Here is a 17,730-nt window from a genome sequence, read left to right as displayed (position 1 = left end):
ACATCTAGTTAACAGTGTGTCTGAAGAACTATGGACGGAAGTCTGTAATATTGTACTGGAGGTAGTGAACAAAACCATTGCAAAGAAAAAGAAAAGAAGGCAAAGTGGTTATCTGAGGAGGGTTCACAAATGGCTGAAGAAAGAAGATAAGTGAAAATCAACAGAGAAAGGGAAAGATACATCCAACTAAATGCTGAGTTCCAAAGAAAAGCACAGAGAGACAAGAAGGACCTCCTCAATGAACAGTGCATAAAACTAGAAGAAAACAACAGAAGGGGAAAGACTAAAGATCACTTCAGGAAAATTGGAAATATCAAGTGAACATTTTGCCCAAGGATGGGAACAATAAAGGACAAAAATGGTAGAGATCTAGGAGACACTGAAGAGATCAAGAGGAGGTGGAAAGAATACATGGAACTGTACAAAAAGAATCTCAATGAACCGTCTTACTACAATGGTGTAGTCACCCAGGGCCAGACATTCTGGGGTGTGAAGTCAAGTTGGTTGTAGGAAGCACTGCTGTTAATAAAGCTAGTGGATGAAACAGAATTCCAATACAGCTATTCAAAACCCTAAAGGATGATGCCATCAAGGTGTTGCATTCAATATGTCAGCCAATTTGGAAGATCCAGTAGTGGCCACAGAACTGGAAAAGTTCAATCCTCATCCCAGTTCCCAAGAAGGGTAGTGAGAGAATGCGCTAACCATCAGACAGTTGCACTCATCTCCCATGCTAGTAAGGTCATGCTTAAAATCTTGCATGCTAGGCTTCAGAATTATGCACACCAAGAACTTCCAGATGTCCAAGCTGGGTTTAGAAAAGGAAGAGGAACCAGAGATCAAATTGCAAGCATTTGCTGGATCACAGAGAACACAAAGGAATTCCAGAAAAAACATTTGCCTCTGTTTCACCGACTGCTCTAAAACCTTTGACTGTGTGGATCATAAAAAAAAACTGTGGAAAGCTGTTAGAGAGACAGGAATACCGGACCATCTTATCTTCCCCCTGAGAAACCTGTATGTGGGTCAAGAAGGAATGGTTAGAACCCTGTATGGAACAACTGATTGGCTCAGGATCGAGAATGGAGTACAACAGGGTTGTGTGCTGTTACCCTGTTTGTCATGAGACATGCCAGGCTGGATGAATTACAAGCCAGAATCAAGATAGACCGAACAAACATCAACAGACTCAGATACGCAGATGATACGACTCAAATGGCAGAAAGCGAAGAGGGAATAAAGAGCCTCTTAATAAGTGTGAAGGAGGAAAGTGAAAAAGCCGACTTAAAACTAAATATTAAAAGAAAACTAAGATCATGGCATCTGACCCCATTCAGTTCAGTTCAGTCGCTCAGTCGTGTCCGACTCTTTGCGACCCCATGAATCGCAGCACGCCAGGCCTCCCTGTCCATCACCAACTCCCAGAGTTCACTCGGACTCACATCCATAGAGTCAGTGATGCCATCCAGCCATCTCATCCTCTGTCGTTCCCTTCTCCTCCTGCCCCTAATCCCTCCCAGCATCAGAGTCTTTTCCAATGAGTCAAATCTTCACATGAGGTGTCCAAAGTTCTGGAGTTTCAGCTTTAGCATCATTCCTTCCAAAGAAATCCCAGGGCTGATCTCCTTCAGAATGGACTGGTTGGATCTCCTTGCAGTCCAAGGGACTCTCAAGAGTCTTCTCCAACACCACAGTTCAAAAGCATCAATTTTTCGGCACTCTGCCTTCTTCACAGTCCAACTCTCACATCCATACATGACCACTGGAAAAACCATAGCCTTGACTAGACGGACCTTAGTCGGCAAAGTAATGTCTCTGCTTTTGAATATGCTATCTAGGTTGATCATAGCTTTCCTTCCAAGGAGTAAGCATCTTTTAATTTCATGGCTGCAGTCACCATCTGCAGTGATTTTGGAGCCCAAAAAAATAAAGTCTGACACTGTTTCCACTGTTTCCACTCTTTCCCCATCTATTTCCTGTGAAGTGATGGGACCGGATGCCATGATCTCAGTTTTCTGAATGTTGAGCTTTAAACCAACTTTTTCACTCTCCTCTTTCACTTTCATCAAGAGGCTTTTTAGTTCCTCTTCACTCTGCCATAAGGGTGGTGTCATCTGCATATCTGAAGTTATTGATATTTCTCCCGGCAATCTTGATTCCAGCTTGTGCTTCTTCCAGTCCAGCGTTTCTCAGGATGTACTCTGCATAGAAGTTAAATAAGCAGGGTGACAATATAAAGCCTTGACATACTCCTTTTCCTATTTGGAACCAGTCTGTTGTTCCATGTCCATTTCTAACTATTGCTTCCTGACCTGCATACAGATTTCTCAAGAGGCAGGTCAGGTGGTCTGGTATTCCCTTCTCTCTCAGAATTTTCCACAGTTTATTGTGATCCACACAGTCAAATGGTAGGTGTTGCAAGAGGGCATCAGAGGGCAGACACACTTAAACCATACTCACAGAAAACTAGTCAGTCTGACTCCATTACTTCATGGCAAATAAAAGGGGAAAAGGTGGAATTAGTGACAGATTTCCTCTTCTTGGGGTCTAATATCACTGCAGATGGTGACTGCAGCCATGAACTCTGAAGACAATTGCTTCTAGGCAGGAAACCTATGACAAACTAGACAGTGTATTGAAAAGCAGAGACACTATTCTGCCGACAAAGTTCTGTATTGTCAAGACTATGGTCTTCCCAGTGTCACATACAGTTTTGACAGCTAGATCATAAAGAAGACAGAACACAAAAGAATCAATGCCTTTGAAATGTAGTGCTGGGCAAGACTTCTGAAAGTTCCTTTCAGACAGCAAGAAGACAGCAAGAAGATCAAACTTGTGAATTTTAAGGGAAATCAACCCTGAATACTCAATGAAAGAACTAATGCTGAAGCTGAAGCTCCAGTATTTTGGTCATCTGATGCAAACAGCCAACTCACTGGAAAAGTTCCTGATGCTGGGAAAGATTGAGGGCAAAAGAAGAGGAGGGCATCAGAGGATGAGATGGCTGGATGGCATCACTGATGCAATGGACATTAACTTGGGCAAAGTTCGGGAGATGGTGAGGGACAGGGAGACCTGGCATGCCGCAGTCCATGGGGTCTCAAAGAGTCAGGCACAACTGGGCAACTGAACAACAATAAAGGAGAAAAATAAATCAGTGAATGAATATAAGAAAGGTTACAGTAATATGGATTTTAATATATGTAAGACAGGAGAAGCCTCAATAAGATAAGGTTTGAGTAAATTCGGAAAAGGCATAAGCTCTTCCTCTACCTTAATATTTTTATGCAGTGGCATTGTAAGCAAAGGGACTAGTAAGTGCAAAAACCATGAAATAGGAGCTGATGTAAGCCGTAAGACACTGAAGGAAATGCAAGGAGACAAATATGCCTCCAGCCAAGGAAATACAGGGATATAAGAGATGAGGTCAGAGAAGTAACAATGAGGGAATGTTGAAGGCAGCTTGTTATAGGTCCTGTGGGATATTCAAGGAGTTTAGATTTAATTGCAAATGAAATGGAAAACTACTGAAAGTTAAAGAGAGAGAAAGAACATCAGCTAACTAATTTTTCGGAAGACTGTAACTGCTATGTTAACAGACTCTAGGGGCACTGGAGTAGAATTAGAGTGCAGAGAAGGAGCAATTGGAATCTTCTAGATGTAAACTTTGTTGATACTGTTTTCTTGGGCTGAGAGATGAAGTACTTTGTGATATTATGGATATATTCTGAAGATAGCAGACCAGAGTGGAGTATAAGAGAAAAGGAGTCAAAGATGACACTAACATTTTTAGTTCAAACATCGTGATTGATTGTATTGCCATTAACTGAGACAGGGAAGACTGTGATGAGTGGACTTTAGGACTGGAGTTCTGCAATTCAGTTTTAGGCATGCTAATTTTGAGATGACTTAGTAAATGCCACTGGAAACAGCTGAATAGGCAGTTGAATGAGTTTAGGAGTCTGAAGTTGACAGGAAATTTAGGGGAAAGGTCTAGAGTAGTAACAATAAAACTCTGGGAGTTGACAGACTATCAATGTCATTTTAAACTATAACTAAATTAATGATATATTTTTTAAACTCTATTTGATATAACTTTCCATGAAAGAAATCATTAAAAGTTAAAAGTGCTTATAATAAGTTACTTATTCCCAACGAAATAAAACAGAGGTTTTGGTCCAATATATTAATCTTCAGAAACAAAAATCGCTATTTATACTTTATGTTCTAAAACATGCTATAATTTGGTTAATAACAAGAACAACCACATTGTAAGGTTTAAAATTATTAGGCTACTTTGTCTCATAATAGACTTTATAAATGTGTACATGGTTATCATATTCCTTTATAAAATAGGAAGATTATTTATTCATTCATTTTTCAACTTCATCATCACTATAACTCCATATCAACTGTGACTCAGCTGTACTAATTACCATTGAGAATGTCAGGTCACTTCACACTGGATTAAATAATCCAGAAAAAACCTGCTCTGCTCTCCTTCCCTGTTTATTTGTCAGAGAATCCAATGGTTGCAATCAGTTGGAACCACCTAGTCAGGTACACGGAGAAGGCAATGGCACCCCACTCCAGTACTCTTGCCTAGAAAATCCCATGGACAGAGGAGCCTGGTAGACTGCAGTCCATGGGGTCGCTCAGAGTCGGACACGACTGAGCAACTTCACTTTCACTTTTCACTTTCACGCATTGGAGAAGGAAATGGCAACCCACTCCAGTGTTCTTGCCTGGAGAACCCCAGGGATGGGGGAGCCTGGTGGGCTGCTGTCTATGGGGTTGCACAGAGTCAGACACGACTGAAGCAACTTAGCAGCAGCAGCAGTCATGTACAGATATGAGAGTATGTGCTGACCATGCCAACTTGGCAGCCTCTCTATATCTTTAAATTAGTCATATCACTCCATTCTATGCAGGAAAGTATACCTTTATGGTCTTGTGTTACATGGTCGCTGCCCACACCCTCCACTCCAGCACTCTCCTGGTAACACACATACTCCATGAGAATGAAGCCTGAACTACCATCTTTGTAGTCCTGACACCTAACACAGTGACTGCACAAAGAAGGGGATCATTTAATTTGTTCAATTATTAAACAACTTTAATCCTGAACTTTCTCATATCATAAAAAGCATTATATACTGAAAATTCAAAGCAGAAATAAAGTCACAACTTTGAGGATGGTAACAGAAGAAGAAACACCAGTTGAAAGTGTAATATTTGAAAAGTATGGCATTTTTAATTTTGTTGTTGTTGTTCAGTCTCTAGTTATGTCTGACTCTTTGCAGTCCCATGGACTGCAGCATGCTAGACTTCCCTGTCATTCACTACCTCCCGCAGTTTGCTCAAACTCAGGTCCATTGAGTTGGTGATGCCGTCCAACCATCTCATTCTCTGTCGCCCCCTTCTCCTCCTGTCCTCAGTCTTTCCCAGCATCAGGGTCTTTTCCAATGAGTTGGCTCTTCACATCAGGTGGCCAAAGTATTGGAGTTTCAGCTTCAGCATCAGTCCTTCCAATGAGTATTCACGACTAAGTTCCTTTAAGATGGACTGGTTGGATCTCCTTGCAGTCCAAGGGACTCTCAAGAGTCTTCTCCAATACTACAGTTCAAAAGCATCAATTCTTCGGTGTTCAGCCTTTCTGGTCCAACTCTCACATCTGTATGTGACTACTGGAAAAACCATAGCTTTGACTATAGGGAGCTTTGTGGGCAAAGTGATGTCTCTTCTTTTTAATATGCTGTCCAGATTCATCAGTGTCATTTAATTTCATGGCTGCTGTCACCATCTGCAGTGATTTTGGAGCCCCCCAAAATAAAGTCTGATTTATAAGTGGTCAAATCTATTGAAAGTGAAAATCACTCAGTCATGTCCAACTCTTTGTGACACCATGGACGGTAGCTTGCAGACTCCTCTGTTCAGTTGAATTCTCCAAGCAAGAATAATGGAGTGGATTGCCTGTCCCTTTTCCAGGGGATCTTCCCAAGACCCAAGGATAGAACTTGGGTCTCCTGCATTGCAGGCAGATAGTAGCTGGGCCACCAAGGAAGCCCAAAGCTATTAAAATATACTTATTATAAAACTAAAATTATATTTTCATTATAATAATTTGACTTTAAGTTGAGAAGAGAAATATTTATTTGCATTTAGTTTGTTACATGCTATGAAGAGGAGGATTTTCTTTAAAAAGCATTATCAATATTATGATCAGTTGATCTACTTACATTGTTTTATGCAGAATCACTTCTGTTTGAAAATAAGGAATGTATCAGAAGATTTGCACATTGCAGATAAATAATCTTTCACTTGACTTCCAGTACACTGTTATACAAACTAGGCACATCCTCATTTTTATATACATTTATTTCCTATTTCAGAAGGTTCATGTGCATCAAAATTATATGTAGAGCCTTATGAAGCAGCTATGCTTGGATTCTGCACAAAATCCACTCAATCAATATCCACAGGGATGGGACTGGAAATGATTAGGCTATCAAGCCATAACTGAGTACTCCTGTCCTCTTGACTTTAATAAAAATGTCTTAATTATGATCTCATTAATTCACTCAATGGATGTTTACTGGCCACTATTATACTCCAGGTACAGTGCTAGATGCCATTCTATGATCAGGTTTCTGTGCTTTAGGGTGCTACACAAGGTCAATTATCCTAGTCTTCATGGTTAAGAAGAGGTATTCCTAGAGGAGATAATAACTAAATTCTGTGTAAAAAAAGTAATGGTAAGCAGATTGGGTGAATATTTATCGTAAAGACCATAGTTTGCTTGGAGGCAAAACAGAGACAGCCATTTCCAAGAAATCATAACAGTATCAGCAAAAATCTGTTTAGTATATTCCACAGACACTGACAACAGCTTATTTACATAATTTATATCCTATCTCAGGTTATCAATTAGGTTATTGAAAAGCAATTCATCTGAGCTGCAAGCAACATCTTTACTTTATTCAACAAAAATTTTCCAAATGTTTACTATGTGATAGGTTCCAATCTACATGCTTAGGGCACACTAAATAAAGCAGATAAAGATACCCATCCTGATGATTTTAGTAGAACTAAAATATTCAACGGATAGAATATTAAAAATATATTTTTATCCAAAATAATCCTACCGCTATAGACTGTTAATCCTATTAAGCACTTGAAATTTTAAGTACTCCTTCTTTAAAATGGTACTTCATAATAACATAATTATATATGCAACATGCAGTTTGCTTTCTAACTTGAAGAGCTAACTTACTAAAATAATCAAAATACAATAAATATAGATAGGCTACTTTTCCTAATAGTCATTAAGCAAAATCAGACAACCCTTAATATCATACAAAACTGAAAAAAATTTGAAAAATGATATATGACAGGATTTTCTCAATTATTACTTTTACAGATTGAAATCAAACTTGAATGAAACTTTCCTATTCACCAATAGACAAGTGAAATGATGATTTATGTTGCTGTCAGAGCAAAAATATGACTTCCTATGGCATTTTATCAGTCATATTACTATGTTGAGGCAAACTCCAGTTTTAGAGATAGTATGGTCAACTGAAAACTTCAAATACATAAAAATACTTTTGGAGAGAATGTGCAAAACTATTTTCCAAATGAGGAAAGCTGGAAAGAAGTAGCAATTCATTCACTTTCACAGAGTGAGTAAAGAAAAAGAGGGAGGGGGACTCTAATCACTGTTAACAACATGACATGAGGAGGTCATTTTACACCACTCCAAGTTAACTAGATTTTAACCTTGTTCCAGTCTGATGAGCAAAACAAGAGGATAATTAGTAATCTAAATGGTGACTATATCATATCCTGTGTGCATTCTGGCATCTTGGCGGACACTAGGGAAAGAAATGAAACTAAATCACAGTCTTTACCCTCCAGCAACTCCTAGAGGAAGGCTAATATATAAGTGAATAACTTTTAAAATAATTATACTGTGTCCTTTTTTTTTTTTTTTTGCAGACCATGTATCTTTCAGTTACATTCTCCCAGCTGATTACATTCAAACAGCTTTTAGATAATCACATCTGACACTTTATACTGAAGGTAATAAGCTTACTCCCATACATCAATCCCCCAAAGTGGAATAGAACTGTTGTTCCTTGTAATAGATCCTGATTAGAACACGCAGCAATTTGTAAGTGTCCCTGTTCCTTAATGAAACCAGGCCAACCCCAAGCTGAACCTTGAACACCAACAGACAAAGCTGTCAATTTCCACTTAGTCAAAGGAATAAAGTAACACATGCTAGCTTCCATCCACTCCCCTTTGGTTCTCTGCCATCAATAAGGCTTAGATTTGTCCCTAAAATGGGAAGAGTAACAGCTTCTTCACCACTGAAATTTAGTGCAAGCTGAAGAGTCACCTGAATTATGACATCATCTTTCACCAAAATCTCTTTATATTTTACTTTGGTAGCATTTAAGTTATTTGTATGATTTACATGATATTTACAGTGGTTACAGCTGCATGATTTGTGCATTATTGCTAGGCCCCAGGGCACCATAATCATAAGCAAAGTCAGGGAGGCTGTACAAAAGCATTAAGAATATACAGTAGGACTTTCCTGGTGGTGCAGTAGATAAGATTCTGCCTACCAGTGCAGGTGACAAAGATTTATTTGATCCCTGATCCATATGCCACAGAGCAGCTAAGCTTGTGTGCCACAACTACTGAGCCTGTGCTCTAGACCCTGTGAGTCACAACTACTGAGCCTTCATGCTGCAAGTACTGAAGCCCACGTGCCTAGAGCCTGTGTTCTGTAACAAGAGAAGCCACTGCAGAGAAGCCAGGGCACAGAAACGAAGAGTAGCCCCGAAGAGTAGCCCCCGCTCACCTCAAGGAGAAAGAGCCTGTGTACAGCAATGAAGACCCAGGGCAACCAAAAAAGAAAGGAATAAAATTATTTTTTAAAACTATTTATATATAAAAAGAATACACAATAAAGTAAACATGGGCAAATGGTCAAAAGCAAGAGCTCTGGAGCAAGATTGTTGGGTTCAAATCCTGGGTCTATCACACAGTAGCTGTATGATCTTAAGTAAGACAATTAACTTATCTGTTTTTCAGTTTCCTTATGGGTAAAATAGAGATGGTAGTATTAGCTTACTTCTAAGACAACTGTCAGAACGAATGAGATTTTATACAAAAATGCTTACAAGGAGACATATGCATTCAGTGTTAGAGCTTGTTACTATATCTGTCTGGAGTATGCAGCTTGAGTTAAATCTTGAAGTATGAGAAAGTATCTGCTAGATGGATGAGAAGGAAAAATACATTCCAGGCAAAAAAGAATAATGCATTCCAGGACAGGGGAAAAGACTGTCAAGAGGCTGAACACGCCTAGGGTGCAGGGTGCATGGTGTTGGAGTGGGAAACCCGAGTCTGAGACATACAGAAGGGCACCCTGCATCATGCTAGGCCATCTGTATAATACGTTTGTCTTCAAAACCAGTGAAATATTTTGAAGGTTCATCAGCATTCAAAGAGTGACAGCAAGTAGAAGGCTGTACTTCACAGTTAATCTGAAAAGAGAGTTAAGAGCAAATACCACAGGTGGCACTAGTGGTCAAGAATCTGCTTGCCAGTGCAGGAGACATCAGACCTGCGTTCAATGCCTGAGTCAGGAAGATCCCTGGAGGAGGGTACAGCAAAAACCACCCTAATATTCTTGCCTGGAGAATCCCATGGACAAAGGAGTATGGTGGGCTACAGTCCTTAGGGTCGCAAAGAGTCAGACACAACGAAGTGACTTAGCATGCACCACTAATACTTATGACTCTCCCAGTGGTACCTAAGAAGTAGGAAAATGTGCTACAGCTTCTTCTTAGTTCTGTCAGGAATTGCAGCTACTGCTATTTCGTTGTAGTCATCCTTTCGGGAAATTGTTTGTTAAAGTCTGAGTGAGAAAGGAAAGCCAACTGCCTCCTACAGTCTAAGGTTTGCTCCTATAAGCCCGGATGTGAGTTTACCAGTCAGACAGAGGAAGGACGCTTCCACTGACATCCTATACGCTCAAGTTCTATGAATAGGGACCTTCATTGGCCTGTACAGTACAAGGCCATTCAAGAGCAATTAAATTTGGTTAAAATAAGAAAGAAATGCTTTTTAAGGAGAAAAAAAAAAGAAGGTTTGAGGGATTTGCAAAAGTTGATTGTGCTGAAGCACTTTTACACAGGTTTGTTTTAGTTCTCAATTGTCAAGTCGTATTTAAACTGGTCTCTTACTCTGAAATACGATAACCTTTCTTTTCTCTGAGTTCTTTCTACTAAATTAATAGCACTGTCTCTTATTCCATGCGCAGCAAGCAAAGAGTTTATTTTACCAGATAACAGTAGGTCTGGTGATCAGCCAATGTCTAAAGAACCACTAGCCAAGTCAGTAGTAGGCCAGAGACTGCAACTGATAAATAGATACTGCTCACTAAATCACTTTAAAATTGTTTCATCTTCTCTACCCAAGAGTATTATTCACGTTGAGTTCTGACACAACTGAAAGCAAAAAAAAAAAAAAATCATAATTATCTATAAAAATAAAATCATATTAGGGTTTTGAAAGGAGAAGTAAATAGATGCATTAGAATATAGAAGGTAGTTTAAAAAAAAAAAAAAGCAAAACGCTTTAGGTTCTGAATTTAATTGCAAAAGAAATCAGTAGAAAAAAGTCCAAATTTAGGAAATTCATTATAGCATAGTTTTAGTATATATTGAAAACTGCATTTAAAATAGACTCTTCAGGGAGAAAGTTTAAGGAGCACTGTAACTTTTTATAGCACTTGTGTGTATCTCTTTCTTCTTTGTTAAGGGACAAAACTTCAATGCTCAAAAAAAAAAAAAAAAAAAAAGTTTGATTTCCTCTCACCACTCCCAGCTCAGGTCACATTTCCCCAGGATTATATGAGGGAAGTCAAGGAGTAAAAGCAGAAACGCACTTCAGCCCTCAGCTCCAACTCTGCAGTTGCCTTGAATTCCTAATGTCACAAACCAACTGCGCTTTCTCCAAAGGTGGACAGGAAAGAAAAGTGCATTTAGGATGTAATATGATTCTGGCTTTTAAATACCTAAACATCATCACTAAAAATTATATTAAATGATAGGGCTGGGTCAATATGTATAAAACCCTGTATTCATATAAAACAGAGTTAGTCATCAATAGAACTTCCATAGTATCTTCTTCAGGACCTTAAGGACATGTACGGAACTTCCCAAAAGAGAGGAAAAAACTTCATGGTTGAAATACTAGCTCTATCTTAGCCATTGCCAGCACCGCATATCATGGTAGTCCCTGAAGAGGAAGTATTTCTCTATAAATTAACTATCCATTGATTCCCGAAGTAAAAGGTGGTTATGCACTTTTAGACACCTTGACAATCCAAAAGGAAAACCTTGAATCAGAACTTGCACTAGTAAGCGCATCTGTTATTTTTTCCCAAAGCTGACTGCTTCTTTGGAAAAAAAGGTGATCTGTTAAACAAATAACCCATATCAAATAAAAATCAAATCATTATCTGACTTGTTAATAAAAACCATACAATTAGATATAATATATATCACCCAATCAATATAAAATCAACATGAAAAGAGAAATTCGACATTATTTGTCTTATTTGAAATAAATATATAACTTTCTTAGCTTCTTGAAAATTCAAAGGTGTACTGGGTCCTCTATTAGGAACTTTAGAGAGGGAAAAAAAAACTATGTTCATAATCCAGCAACAAATGTACACAAAAATATTTTATAAACTGTTGCACTTTTTAATTTGATACAGATCTTATAGAATCACATAATTAGGTATATTAACAATACAAATTATCAAGAATTACCTATATCTAAATTTAGAACATTGAGGAATTTTTAAATGCTTTCTGTAATCTCCTATGTTTCTTTGATTCATCATTTTCACTTAATCGATCCTCACTAACTAAACTCCAGCACATATATTTAAGCAATATATGGTCATTCTATATTTCATAAATACACACAAATTAAGTAATAAGTGTTTATTCCATTAAGTCTCAGACTACTATTATTTAAAGATACTTTATCATTATTGCAGATTTCACCCTACTCATTTATGGAAAATCTTGACTATTATATGAATATATTTTTTTGAGAGACAGGATTCAGTTAAGAATTTTTCTGTGCCTTAGTTTCCTCATTAGTAAAGTGAGAAGGTAGTATGGAGTTGCCATTTTTATAAGAATTTCTATCATTCTCTTTAAAAGAATCTAAACACCTTTTCTTCTTTCAAAAAATTCAGCTTTTTATTACACACTCTCACTGAAACTTGATTCAAATCCATTCATTATCACTACATAGGTAGTGCCTAAATAAGTTAACCAGAGTGAAGAGAAATTTGTCTCAGAAAAGAAACAAAATTTAAGAATAGAAAGGCAACTAATTATTTTTTGTCAGAAATCCTACCCACAAATTTGAAAAAGGGGCCATGTTTGCCTTGCTATATTTTAGTGATAACTTGAATAACGTGCCCCTTCAATTTTAGTCACAAATCGAAGCAAACATAGTAGCTAAAATTTAATTATATAAATCATAAGCAATCATGCTACCTATATATATACATTTCTCATTTTGCAACTTCATAATTTTATTTAAAACTCTGTGTATACCTCTTACAGAATTATTTTTATAAAGTAGATTCTAGCAAAGTATTAATTATAAAGTCAATTGTCACATTAAAATATTAATATACTTAATTTTAAAACTAATAGACAATTTTGTGAAGGTGTCTGTAATTAACTGAACATATATGTGCCACCTAAACTAAGGTTATCTGTATAAAGGATTCAGAAAAATGTTTCTCATGAGCTACCTAATTTTCTTTAGTGTTTATTACAGACTTTCTTGATTTTGCTTTAAAAAACAAATGGAAACAGAATATTAATAATCATAGAAGATACTTCATTTGCTATCAGAAGCATATCTGATCTTTTAACTGATTTCTGATTGAGTAACCTAAGGGACAAGCTTGATCTCTTCCCAAAGTTGGATTAGCACATACTCTGGAAGCCAGCACCATTTCACCTGCTGATCCCAGGCACTCAAAACACTTCAGCAGAAATCACTACCAACTCTTGACAAGCTTTGAAAATTCTTCATAAAATTAATCAGCCTTTTGCAAGGCACAGTATTGGCTCAACCACCAAAGATAGAATACCATTTTAATTAGTAACAAAATGATTCAATCAGATATTATATTTTCTTTTTACTCAATTTAGCTTAACTCCTTTAAAAATTGCTAAAACCATCTGTCATAAAACCATCAATCTCAACACAATCATGAGTTATAGTCACTATAAATTCCAGGTAAATTTCAGGTTCTATCTTAATAAGCACTGAACTAATTGAATATGAAATCTATAAATTCATGAGATAAAACATTTATATTAACCATAAACAAGTATATGAAATATGATCCTGAAGTTAATGCACATAAATATAAAAAATAATGCTTATTCTTTTCTTCTTACTAAACCATAATAAATACCAACAATTTTTAAAATAAATTAAAGATTACTAAATTACAGAGTTTGGATTTGCAAAGTAAAATAATATGACTGTGTTAATTCACTAACTTTCTTTTCATTCACTCCAGGAAATTTTCTTTGTAAGATTTTCTCTGTAAGATGCTTCAGGATCCTAACTACATATTTTTAGAGTCCAATTTATTATGAATCCAGAACTTTTTAGGCTTAAGCATTTTTTAATCCAAGAAATACAAATTTTAGATAAAAGTTATCTTTAAATTATCTTTCAGTTTAACAATCAGAGCATACCACTGCATCTCAGAGAAATCAAATTATATAAATATATAGTACAATTCTGGTATACAATACCTTATTTAGAAACTAACTCATTGTTACATCAATTGCAAATATAAAGGCTAGCATGAGAACTGGATACTGAGTTTATTTTTCCTTTGTGTGATGATTCAGGCTAGTGTTTCCTTTTTAAGCATTAATATAGTATTTCCTTGTTGAATTTCATTAGGTGGTAAGAATGCCTACAAGAGTAGGTTTAGTAAATATAGTTTCCTTCTAAAGAATAAGCACCTAGCAATTTGGTGAAACGAACACCAAATCTTAATGTGAAGATTCAAATAACCATATAACTTGCAAGATATTTCATCAAAAATAACAAACAGAAACTACACATGATCCTTAAAGTTTGCTATTTCTCACTTTAGATGGTTTTGTATTAATAGAGAAGTTTCTTTTTCCACTAGTTATTTGATGTGGTACTAAGATGTTTTGTTTAAAAGAGTTTTAGGTATGCAGTTAGATTTAAATGAGAAAATTATGCATCATAAGTGTAGAAATTTGACCTTTCGATCTCCTAAGAGCTTTAAAGAAGCCCCAGTGCGGAACTGAAACATCTTCAGTGACATAATCCCTGAATACCTGTGATAAGTCTCTGGAGTTTACAATGCATCTGTCTTCACTGAAGAAAGTCTTAGTTTCCATACTAAAAACAAAAAGCTGACATTATGATACTTGTTCCAAGTTTGGACAAAAGAAATAGCTGGAAAAGTTCAAAAGGAAACAATATACCTGTTCTTCCTTAATCAAGTGTCCTTTTTCAGGATCATTGTATTTAGGATTTTAGGAGGCCTTATATCCTGAGGCAATTGCTTTAATTCCAAATAATAAAGAAAACCAGCAGAGGGCAGACCTGAGGACAGAACCGACCAATCCCGCTGGTGACCAGGTACCAAAGGTAAAGTGCGAACTTTTGATAGATTTCACTTCCAAGACTCTACTATTTATCCTTTAAAATGTAGAAATGAATGAATCCACGTAATCAGCATGACTTTTTCAAAAATTCAAAGATAGTCCTAATGAGTCTCTGACTGTACTATTGGCCAGGAAAAGTCACAGAGGAATAACCCATCCCTGCCTGCTCCTCAGGAAGGTGAACAGTCACCAAGTGTGCGGAAAAAATACAGACCTGGCTTCGCAGAGTTCGGCCTCCGGGAGCGCTAACTCCCACAAAGAACTCAGATCTTGGCACCCACCAGGGTCAGACTCAGGTTTCCGCTAAAGCCTGAGCCTTTGGGGTTGACAATTTGTTTCTCCCTCAGCCAATCATCGCTGCCCTCCTTCTTACCCCTACTTCTCTGCGCACCCCGGCAAAGCTTACTTTTCTACTATAAGCTGTTTGGGCTCCCTTAACTCCAAAGGAGTCCGTCCTCCCGCCAGCCGTGTCTACAGCACCTAACGGACCGCTCCAGCCAGATGCCTTTGCTGGAAAGGGCGGGGGAAGGGGAGGGAGGAGGCGGAGGGGAGGAGTGAAGTCGCTCTCCCTCCTCGGGTACTGACAGAGCTGCAGTCTTCCCAGCAGGTCTGGTCATTGAATATTTGGTGGTGCCACGTAGGAACTTTTCCTTACCTCTCTCCTCCCATCCCACCCCACGCCCCCTCCCCTTCCCTCCAATCCCTATTCCTCCGCCCCTACCCCATTTGCTTGGCGAGTTTCATCATTCTCCAAGAGAACTGCACGTCCAACCTGCAAGATGAAGTTGAGGGTGGGGGGTCACAGAGGGGAGGAAGGTGCAAAATCCCGAGAAGAGTATTCTTCCTATCTCCATCCATTTCTTTTAATCTGCCATTTTTCCCCTCTTACTATCTCCTCAAAATCACACACACACACACAAACACACACACACACACACAGTATTCTCAGTCTTCAAGACTCATTCCCCCTGGTCTCTCTCAAATCCTTAAAACAGCTTGTTTCTCACTTTGTTCCAGACAAAGAACTTTATCAAGGTTCATTTTATGCCCTTTCTCTATATTCTCTCCTCAGCTCACCTTTAAAAAAGGACTTCCATTAGTTAGAATCTGAAGAAACCAGATGTGTTCAAAGGTAGTCTAAGGACCTTTCCTCAAACAAAAGCTTTGTACAACTGCCTCTGTGTTCAAGGTAATATTTTTCCTCTTTTCAAAGCCCCTGGAAGGTGGTGAAGGGCATTTCAGCAGGCTCTGTGCCTGACAGATCTTTTTTCCTGCTACCTCTTCTCCCATTACTGTCCCGCCTACATCCATCTCTCTCACCAGTCTTCACTTCCAACCTGGTGGCAGCTACAATCTGGATTTTATTTGAGAGAATTGTTTGCGGGGGAGGGGTTGGAAGAAGGAAGGGGGGAGGGGCACAGAATGAGAAAGACCGACAGCAATCTCCCACCTCCCCCAAACCATTTTTTCTTACCTCCTCTGACCTCTCTAGCCTGGAAGAGGAAAGTCAGTGCGAGAGTTGTAATGGTGAAATCCCAGAGCCACCGTTTCGTTTTCCACCTAGAGGACCACCGCTCCATCTCCGAGCCCCGCACTCACAACTGTGAACTCAACCCACGAAATCGCGATTGCAGACCTTCCAAGGTATCGTCGGGGATGTTTGCTACACAGCCATTGGGGAGGGAGAGGGGGAAAAAGTCAAAGGGCTTTTTCTTAAATTTGATGGTTTGCTTCCTTCCTGTCTCTCGCCCCCTCCTCTCCCTCTCGGTTGGCCCCGCCGGTCGGGACCCTCCGATCTGTCCTCTGCGGGGCCCTGCCTTCAGACTGACGGCAGATGAGGGGCTTCAACCAAAAATCTGAGAGGACTGCGTGCCCCTAAAGGCTTCATGCAGTCAGTGGGCCGGACGAGAGGCTCCCGGCAGCCCCCTCCCCCGCCCACTCCCCTCCCGCGCCCCCCTTACCCGGGGCGAAACTGACAAGCCCGCTGAGGGTCAGACCCAATCACACGCCTCGCGGGCGGCCCCGAGCCCGCCCCCCTTTCCTTTGCCGGAGAATCAGGTCTCCCCGCAAGCCCAGCCCACCAACCACCCTCCATCTCCCCACTCCCCTCTCCTCCCTCCTCTCCTACCCAAATCCCGGAGAAGAAATGGGAGGGAGTTACGGGGGACGCGTGCTTGGCTCCAGCACTTTGGGGAATGAAAGGAATTGCAGGAGAGCCCCAGAGTCCACAGAGTTTTCAAGGAGCTTCTGTATTCAATAAAAACAGCTACTTGTCTACTTGCACCCGTCTGTGAGCCTCTCCTCGTCGGCGGGGGAGGGGAGGAGCCCAGCGTCTGAACCGCCACACCGCTGGAGTTTTGGGCTGCCAGCGGTAACCTTATCCCTGTGCAAAAATCTGCTTCTTATAGCAGACGTGGAACCAGCGGACTCACTGCTCTGCCTCCTCCGAAAAGCATTTTTTATTATTATTTTTAAACAGAGAATTAAAAGAAAGGGATGAAGGTGAGATGGAGAGACCCCAGAGGTCAAAATCCTTGATCTTACAGGGAAGCTCTCCTTCGAGATCTGAAACTGACAGGTTTCTCTCTTGAATGTTTGAATTCTGCGCTAGCTTCATTCAGAGGCATGTCTCTTAAAGAACTGAACTGTACTCTGAGGCAGGAGGAGAAAGAAATATATGGGAGCTGACATTAAGGGGGTGAGTAATTTAATTTTCCAACTGATTTCATACTGAACCAGGTTGAGGGGGCAGAGGGAGAGGAGAAAAGTCAGGGAAAGCAACTAGCGGAGATCTCAAAGCGTCTAGGCCCACAACTCCTATAAAGGGCCTCAGGAGCTGAAAATATGGTCACTCCACATTGAAAGTAATGAGAAGGGACAGATTTCTAAACTCTTTCCGCTTACTCCTCCTCCAAGTAATCCACTTAAACCTGGAGTATAGGTT

General features: G+C 39.2%; 1 protein-coding gene and 1 pseudogene across 4 annotated transcripts in view; both read right to left on the bottom strand.

Moving 5' to 3' along the window:
- The window catches only part of COL11A1 (collagen type XI alpha 1 chain), a 223,231-nt gene extending 206,617 nt beyond the window's left edge, over window positions 1–16,614 (bottom strand). For all 4 annotated transcript variants that reach the window (XM_040232197.1, XM_040232199.1, XM_040232200.1 and 1 more), the window contains exon 1: window positions 16,261–16,614. In XM_040232197.1, coding sequence (XP_040088131.1) covers window positions 16,261–16,366 — 106 coding nt within the window. In that variant the 5' untranslated portion in view covers window positions 16,367–16,614. The remainder of the gene's footprint in view (window positions 1–16,260) is intronic.
- Window positions 7,886–15,403, bottom strand: LOC120855396 (annotated as a pseudogene).
- Window positions 16,615–17,730: the final 1,116 nt, after the last annotated feature.

The sequence above is a fragment of the Oryx dammah genome, unplaced genomic scaffold (genome assembly GCF_014754425.2).
Source record: "Oryx dammah isolate SB20612 unplaced genomic scaffold, SCBI_Odam_1.1 HiC_scaffold_28, whole genome shotgun sequence".
Taxonomy (NCBI): domain Eukaryota; kingdom Metazoa; phylum Chordata; class Mammalia; order Artiodactyla; family Bovidae; genus Oryx; species Oryx dammah.
Note: the sequence above shows the minus strand (reverse complement) of the source record. Positions and strands in the feature narration are given on the sequence as shown.